Below are 8300 nucleotides of genomic sequence, written 5' to 3'. Positions count from 1 at the left end.
GTGCAGAGTGATTTGAATTCCCTGCAGGGTGAATTTACTGCAGGGGGAATTCACTGAAGGGTGAACTTACTGCAGAGTGAATTCTCTGCAAAGTGAACTCAGTGCAGGGGGAATTGAATTCTCTGCAGAGTGAACTGAATTTACTGCAGGGGGAATTCTCTGCAGGCTTGGCTGTGCAACATTTCCTGGCCCGGCACCGACCCCTCTCCTGCAGCACCAGGGTCTGGACTTTCCCAAGCCCTGCTTGGGAGCGAAAGGAGGGCCGGGAGCACTCCCGAGGGATGGAGTTTTCCCGAGGCAGAGCTGTTGAGTGACAGGCGCTCGGAACGGTGTTTTCTCCCCGTGCCCGCCGTGACTCATCCTCACCTCCCGGGGCTCGGGGAAGGCGACGAGTCTGGATGTCTCCAGAGGCAGGAGAAGGCGACAGTTATTCCCAAACAATCCCTGTTGCTGAGAACCTCCTGCATTGTCTCAGCAGGGCGTGTGTGGGGGTGAGTTCACCCTGCAGAATGCTGTCGGACATGCCAAGCTGAATTCATCAGAGGGGAGATCCACCTCAGCCAACCCAGCCCAGCCCGGCATAAAAGGGCTCTCCCAGCCCGTGCCCGGCGCAGGTTCGTCCCTCTCCTCATCCCGCCCACTCCTCGCTCGGGGCCAGCGCCTCCGCTCCTCTATTCCCGCCGCAGCATCCATCCATCCATCCATCCATCCATCCATCCATCCATCCATCCATCCCGATCCCGATCCCGATCCCAAAACCCAGCCGGGCCATGTCTCGCCAGTCCACCGTGCGGATCCAGCGGGGCCGGAGCGGCTTCAGCGCCGCCTCGGCCGCGGTGCCCGGCACGTGCCGGACCAGCTTCAGCTCCTGCTCCGTCACCCGCCTGGGGGGCTGCGGCGCCGGCAGCGGCTTCGCCAGGGTCGGGGGGGGCTTCGGCAGCAAGAGCCTCTACAACGTCGGCGGCTGCAAGAAGATCTCCGTGGCTGGGAGGGGTGGGAGCTTCTACGGAGCCGGGAGCGCCTACGGCGGCGGCTTCGCCAACCTCGGCTACGGGTACCCCGCCTTCCCGGCGGGGGGGATCCACGAGGTCTCCGTCAACCAGAGCCTCCTGAAGCCCCTCAACCTGGAGATCGACCCCAACATCCAAAGGATCCGGAAGGAGGAGAAGGAGCAGATCAAAACCCTCAACAACAAATTCGCCTCCTTCATCGACAAGGTGAGACCCGGGCTCTCCCGGAATATCCTGCCCCGGGGGGGGTTTCGTGCTTGACGGGCACATCAAGGAGGAATAGAAGCGAGGGGTGAGGCTGGAAGATGCCCTGGGAACTCCAGGGAATGGCACCTGTCACCCCGTGGTTGCCAGGAATTAATCACCTCCTTTAATCCTCCTCGTCCCACGGGCAGCGGGGAAAGGGAAGCTCCAGAAGACAATCCCGCCCTTCTGGAGACTTTTGCCTCTGTCCACTGAGCCCCGAGAATGGATTTTCAGCTGATTAAAGTGAGACGCAAGAAACCCACCTAAAATGACCCCAAAAATTGGCAAAAGGGGAGAAGCAGCTCCTGTTGCTTGAATTCCCTCAAGGGCATTTAAGTCCGTCACTGCAACAGCACCAGAATGTTTGGGGTTTTCAGCTCAAAATAGGTCAAAATCTGATCCAAAATCTGCCCATTTCACTGATGAACCAGAAATCTGCTCCCTTTCTGCTCTGCTTGAGCAGCTCCTCTTTGGCTCGGAGGAAAACGCTGCAATATTTTGGAGCTTTAGTGGGGTGGGGGAACTCTGATGAGGGCAAGGAGAAAACACACCTTAATAACGTTATTTTAATGAAAGAACAAGCCCTGCTTTGCTCCTTATCTGATTTTGCACACATTCCTCACACGAAATCCACGATTTAGCAAAGCAACGAAGGGCAGGCAAGAAAATCAGGGTGGTTCCAGAGTTTGTGGCACTGAGCAGGGTCCCTGCCCCCAGACAGCAAATTGTGCCCCTGCCAGGCGAGAATTGGGCCGAGAAAAGCAGCTGGAAGGAGAAACCCACCCCCCCCCAACCCCTGAGCTGGTTCTGAGGTCCCACAACCTCCCCCCCTTCCCAACCCTGAGCTGGTTCTGAGGTCCCACAACCTCCCCCCCTTCCCAACCCTGAGCTGGTTCTGAGGTCCCACAACCTCCCCCCCTTCCCAACCCTGAGCTGGTTCTGAGCTCCCACAACCTCCCCCCCTCACCCCGAGCTGGTTCTGAGCTCCCACAACCTCCCCCCCTTCCCAACCCCGAGCTGGTTCTGCACAACCTCCCCCCCTCACCCCTGAGCTGGTTCTGAGGTCCCACAACCCCAAGCTGGTTCTGAGGTCCCACAACCTCCCCCCCTTCCCAACCCTGAGCTGGTTCTGAGCTCCCACAACCTCCCCCCCTCACCCCCGAGCTGGTTCTGAGCTCCCACAACCCCGAGCTGGTTCTGAGCTCCCACAACCTCCCCCCTTCCCACCCCTCTTTTCCAGGTTCGGTTCCTGGAGCAGCAGAACAAGGTGCTGGAGACCAAGTGGAGCCTCCTGCAGGAGCAGGGCATGAAAACCGTGAGGAACAACCTGGAGCCGCTTTTCGAGACCTACATCAACAACCTGAGGGTGCAGCTCAACAGCCTCCTGAGCGACAAGGGGCGGCTGGAGGGGGAGCTGCTCAACACCCAGTACCTGGTGGAGGACTTCAAGAAGAAGTAAGTCTGGGGGTGCTGGGGGGTGCAGCCCTTTCCCCACCCTCCAACCAGCTGGGGGGATTCAGGGCAGCCAGGGAAACCCAGGGATTCCCGGCAGGGAAAGCTGGGATGGTGTTTATTTCTCCTGGAGGAATTTTCCCAAGGAGAAGTTTTCCCAGTAACGGGGCAACACATCCAAACACACCAAACGTTCAGGGGGTAATTTAGAGCAGGATCAAAGGCTTATTAACTAAATTGCCTCCTGAGAGAGAAAACAACTGCACGGGGAGTTTCAGGGCAGCACGTTTGGTTTGCTGAAATCAGCAGCAGCAGAGGATGAGTAATGGGCGAAACGAGTGGAAAATGAGGGATCTGCTCGGAAGGGTTTGATGTCTTGTTTTAACTGGCTCGGCTTCGTGGTCTCTGCTGCGGGAGAAAAGAGCCTCGTATGCAAAACGCTCTTGAGGAAGTTCATTCCTGCGAGGTAAAATCACCTCCCTCTGCTCCTGCCCCAACAAATGCTCCTCCTGCCTCCCTGCCCCAGGTACGAGGATGAGATCAACAGGAGGACCATCGCCGAGAACGAGTTCGTGACGCTCAAGAAGGTGAGGGAACGTTCCAGAACACCAAGGGTGTGGAGCTCTAACTCCCCTCCCAGGCACAAACCCATCCAAGATCCATCCAGTCGTATTCCAGCCCCCTTTAGTTTTGTTTTTGTGGCTCTTCCCTGGAGCGTTCCTGCAGCTGTGCCTGTTCCTGGTTTGCTGGTGGGGGTCTAACCCACCCAAAACTCTCTCGTCCCCCAGGATGTGGACGGTTCCTACATGAACAAGGTGGAACTACAAGCCAAGGCAGACGCTCTGACTGAAGAGATTAATTTCCTGAGAACCCTCTACGAGGCCGTGAGTCCAAAACCACCCCAACCCTCGTTAAGAGCTCCTCCACCCCCATTCCCCCGAAAGCCCCAGATTTCTCCCCCCGGGAGGTGCCAAATCCTTTCCCTCTCTGGGGCCACACCCGAGCTGTTCAGATCCCGATCTGCAGCCGCCTCTCCCTCGCCCGGGAGCAGGGAAAGGCCTCTCCCGAGGAATCACCTCCCCCGTGCGCTTGGCAGGAGCTGTCCCAGATGCAGACCCAGATCTCCGACACCTCGGTGGTGCTGACCATGGACAACAACCGGAACCTGGACCTGGACAGCATCATCTCCGAGGTGAAGGCGCAGTACGAGGACATCGCCAACCGCAGCCGCGCCGAGGCCGAGTCCTGGTACCAGACCAAGGTGAAGGGCCCGGGGGGTTCCCTGCTCCGATCTCCACATCTCGTCTGGAACAGACACAGACAAACCCCAGCTCGGCCCAGAAAACCTCCTCGGAGGCCCCGTTGCACAGCTCGGCTCTGGCTGCAGGGCCAGGATCCGGGAGGGGCTCCCGTGGCTCTGGGAGGGGGTCCTGTGGGCTCAGGGAGGGGGTCCCATGGGCTCCAGGAGGGGGTCCCCTGGGCTCCAGGAGGGGGTCCCGTGGGCTCTGGGAGGGGCTCCAGGGGGGGCTCTGGGAGGGGCTCTCCTGGGCTCAAGGAGGGTCTCCCGTGGGCTTCAGGGGGGGCTCCCGTGGGCTCAGGGAGGGGCTCCTGTGGGCTCAGGGAGGGGCTCCCATGGCTCCCAGTGGGGCTCCCATGGGCTCAGGGAGGGGCTCCCGTGGGCTCAGGGAGGGGCTCCTGTGGGCTCAGGGAGGGGGTCCCCTGGGCTCCAGGAGGGGCTCCCGTGGGCTCCAGGAGGGGCTCCCCTGGGCTCCGGGGGGGGCTCCCGTGCGCTCTGGGAGGGGGTCCCGTGGGCTCAGAGAGGGGCTCTCATGGGGTCAGGAAGGGGCTCCCATGGGCTCCAGGAGGGGCTCCCGTGGGCTCAGGGAGGGGCTCCCATGGGCTCCAGGAGGGGCTCTCCTGTGGGCTCCAGGGTGGGGGTCCCGTGGGCTCAGAGAGGGGCTCTCATGGGCTCTGGGAGGGGCTCTCATGGGCTCAGGGAGGGGGTCCCATGGGCTCAGGGAGGGGCTCTCCTGTGGGCTCCAGGAAAGGGCTCTTGTGGGCTCAGGGAGGGGGTCCCGTGGGCTCCAGAAAAGGGCTCTCACAGGCTCCAGGGTTGGGGTCCCGTGGGCTCCGGGAGGGGCTCTCGTGGGGTCAGGAAGGGGGTCCTGTGGGCTCCAGAGGGAGCTCTCATTGGCTCCAGGAGGGGGTCCTGTGGGCTCCAGGAAAGGGCTCTCATGGGCTCCAGGGTGGGGGGTCCCGTGGGCTCAGAGAGGGGTTCTCGTGGGGTCAGGAAGGGGCTCCCGTTGGCTCCATAAGGGGCTTTCATGGGCTCAGGGAGGGGCTCCCAGCAGCCCGGGGTGGCTCCAAAGGGGGCAGATTTTGCCCTGACGGGCCGTCCCTCTCCCGGACAGTACGAGGAGCTGCAGGCCACGGCCGGCAGGCACGGGGACGACCTCAGGAACACCAAGCAGGAGATCTCCGAGCTCAACCGGCACGTGCAGCGGCTGCGCTCCGAGATCGACAGCGTCAAGAAGCAGGTGAGGAAGGGGCAGAAACCCCCGGCTTCGAACAGTTTAACCCCTGACTGACCAGGGAAAGAAAGGAAAAGGTCGGAGCCAACCTGGGAACGTTCCTCGAGGTTTGATCCTTTTTCGCTCGGAAGGAGAACTGGCACTAAAACCAGTTGAGCTGATGGTGCTGGGATACCCCTGAGGGGGCTGGGATACCCCTGAGGGGGCTGGGATAAACCTGAGGGTTCTGGGATAAAGCTGAGGGTGCTGGGATAAAGCTGGTGGTGCTGGGATACCCCCGAGGGTGCTGGGATTAAATTGAGGGTGTTGGGATAAAGCTGGTGGTGCTGGGATAAAGGTGGTGGTGCTGGGACAAATTTGAGGGTGCTGGGATAAAGCTGAGGGTGCTGGGATAAAATTGAGGGTGCTGAGATAAAGCTGAAGGTGCTGGGATAAAGCTGAGGGTGCTGGGATAAAGCTGAAGGTGCTGGGATAAAGCTGAAGGTGCTGGGATAAAGCTGAGGGTGTTGGGATAAAGCTGAGGGTGTTGGGATAAAACTGGTGGTGCTGGGATAAAGATTATGGTGCTGGGATAAATTTGAGGGTGCTGGGATAAATTTGAGGGTGCTGGAATAAATTTGAGGGTGCTGGGATAAAGCTGAGGGTGCTGGGATAAAGCTGAGGGTGCTGGGGTACCCCTGAGGGTGCTGGGATACCCCTGAGGGTGCTGGGATAAAGCTGAGGGTGCTGGGATAAAGCTGAGGGTGCTGGGGTACCCCTGAGGGTGCTGGGATAAAGCTGAGGGTGCTGGGATAAAGCTGAGGGTATTGGGATGAAGTTGAGGGTGCTGGGATACCCCTGAGGGTGCTGGGATAAAGCTGAGCATCCTGGGATAAAACCTGGTGGTTTCAGGGGAGGTGAAGCCCAGTCTGGGTGTGGTGTGGGGAGCTCAGGGCGGGTTTGTCTCCCCCAGTGTGCCAACCTGAAAGCCGCCATCGCCGACGCCGAGGAGCGCGGGGAGCTCACCCTCAAGGACGCCAAGGCCAAGCTGGCCGAGCTGGAGGACGCCCTGCAACAGGCCAAGGCCGACCTGGCCCGGCAGCTCCGCGAGTACCAGGAGCTCATGAACGTCAAGCTGGCCCTGGACATCGAGATCGCGACCTACAGGAAGCTGCTGGAGGGCGAGGAGTGCAGGTGGGGGGACACACGACCCTTCCCGGGGTTTGGGGGGCACAGGGATGGGGGCACTGGGGGTGCTCAGCGTTTCTGGAGTGCTGAACGAAGCTTTGGGGGGGCAGAGGAAGGGAAGGTTGTCCCGGGTAATGGAAATAACAAAAAAACCCACCCCATTAACTACGCCAAGATTTTATTTTTCTCCCCGAAAGCCCGTAGGAAACGTGTCCTGCTGTTCCCCCCCAGCCCCACCAGGCTCCTAACCCTGTCCCCTTGTGTCCCCTCCCCAAACAGGCTGGCTGGAGACGGCGTCCCGGTGAATATCTGTAAGTCCCCCGATCCCTATTTAAACATCCCCGTGTCCCCGCGCCCGCACACACTGACAGCCTTTCCCTTCTCCTCCTCCTCCTCCTCCTCCTCCTCTTCGCAGCCGTCACCAGGACGACCGTGGGCTCGGGCTACGGGGCCGGGAGCAACCTGAGCGTGGCCGGGGGGATGTGCGGGCTGGGCAGCGGCTTCGGCTGCGCCCCCGGCCCCGGGGGGAGCAGCGCCCTCGCCGCCGGCAGCAGCTCCAGCGTGAAGTTCGTGTCCACCTCCTCCACCCGGAGAAGCTACAGGAGCTAAAAGCCCTCCCCGCAGACGCCGTCACGCGCCAGAAACCCCGAAACCCCCCCAAAACTGCGGCGCTGGGGCGTCGGCGGGGTCGGCAGAGTGAGGGGCCCCTAAGCCCCCTAAGCCTTGTCCCGCGGGAGCCCCACTTTAGGAACTCTCTCTCTCCCCGCTGGCCGCGAGTCCAGCTGGTTAAAATTCGCTTGGGTCAGCTCAGCAGGGTGTTTTTGGCCGGATTTTGTACATAAAGTGTGTCTCGTCCCGTGACCCTTCGTCTCCTCTTCGCTCGCCGGTGTTTGTCTGAATAAAACATGCACACCTAATTTATTCCATTTCGCGGGGCCTTTTAATTAAAGGGGCGCAGCAGCGAATGCAAATGAGGGGAACGAGCGCTCTGCCCCGGGCCCTGCCCAGTTCAAGGCTCCCATTTTTGCTCCTCGCTCGGATTTTAGGGAATTTCTCCCTCAGTAGCCAGAACACGCCGGCACCGCCGAGCCCCCGGGGGGTTGGGGGGGGGTTGGACGTGGATTTCAATATTCCAGGGAAAAGCCCCGGGAGCCAAAGGCGGGACACGCCGAGGCAGGAGTCGGGCAGGGGGGAAAGGTCGGAGCTGCACTCGCTTCCAGCCCGTCCTGGATCCCGGATCCCGGGGTTGGGTCCCGGTGCCGGGTGTGGGATGGACCTGCACAACCCCCTGACGGTGGGGAAATAATTCCCAGGGGAGTCAGAGCGACCACACAGCTTGTTCTGGGAGCCCTGTCACCCCGGGCTGTCCCAGCTGAGCCTCCCAGTCCTCCCAGTCCACTCAGAGCACTGGTCACACTGGTTCAGGTGTTGGGTCTTGGCACTGACACTCCCTCTGCTTTGGCTGCACAGGGGTGGAGGGTCAAGTACAGAATCAGCTCCATGGGCAGGATCAGCTCCATGGGCAGGATCAGTTCCATGTACAGGATCAGCTCCAGCTCCATGTACAGGATCCATGTACAGGATCAGCTCCATGTACAGGATCAGTTCCATGGGCAGGATCAGTTCCAAGTACAGGATCAGCTCCATGTACAGGATCAGTTCCATGTACAGGATCAGCTCCATGTACAGGATCAGTTCCATGGGCAGGATCAGCTCCATGGGCAGGATCAGCTCCATGTACAGGATCCATGGGCAGGATCAGTTCCAAGTACAGGATCAGCTCCAGTTCCATGGGCAGGATCAGCTCCATTACAGGATCAGCTCCAAGTACAGGATAAGCTCCAAGTACAGGATCAGCTCCATGTACAGGATCCATGTACAGGATCAGCTCCAT

General features: G+C 60.4%; 1 protein-coding gene across 1 annotated transcript; it reads left to right on the top strand.

Moving 5' to 3' along the window:
- Positions 1–388: 388 nt before the first annotated feature.
- On the top strand, positions 389–7327 carry LOC135407929 (keratin, type II cytoskeletal 6A-like). Its single transcript, XM_064643350.1, has 9 exons — positions 389–1217; positions 2497–2711; positions 3235–3295; positions 3497–3592; positions 3805–3969; positions 5120–5245; positions 6192–6412; positions 6686–6717; positions 6822–7327. The coding sequence occupies exons 1-9, from the start codon at positions 771–773 to the stop codon at positions 7013–7015; spliced, it is 1557 nt and encodes a 518-aa protein (XP_064499420.1). The 5' UTR covers positions 389–770; the 3' UTR covers positions 7016–7327.
- The last annotated feature ends 973 nt before the right edge of the window (positions 7328–8300 follow it).

This window comes from Pseudopipra pipra (genome assembly GCF_036250125.1).
Source record: "Pseudopipra pipra isolate bDixPip1 chromosome 30 unlocalized genomic scaffold, bDixPip1.hap1 SUPER_30_unloc_1, whole genome shotgun sequence".
Lineage (NCBI taxonomy): Eukaryota > Metazoa > Chordata > Aves > Passeriformes > Pipridae > Pseudopipra > Pseudopipra pipra.
Note: the sequence above shows the minus strand (reverse complement) of the source record. Positions and strands in the feature narration are given on the sequence as shown.

Coding starts and splice junctions, on each gene's coding strand:
- LOC135407929 (XM_064643350.1), top strand. CDS start 771: ATGTCTCGCCAGTCCACCGTGCGGATCCAGCGGGGCCGGAGCGGCTTC. Junction 2,712..3,234: donor GTGGAGGACTTCAAGAAGAA/GTAAGTCTGGGG, acceptor TCCCTGCCCCAG/GTACGAGGATGAGATCAACA. Junction 5,246..6,191: donor TCGACAGCGTCAAGAAGCAG/GTGAGGAAGGGG, acceptor TGTCTCCCCCAG/TGTGCCAACCTGAAAGCCGC.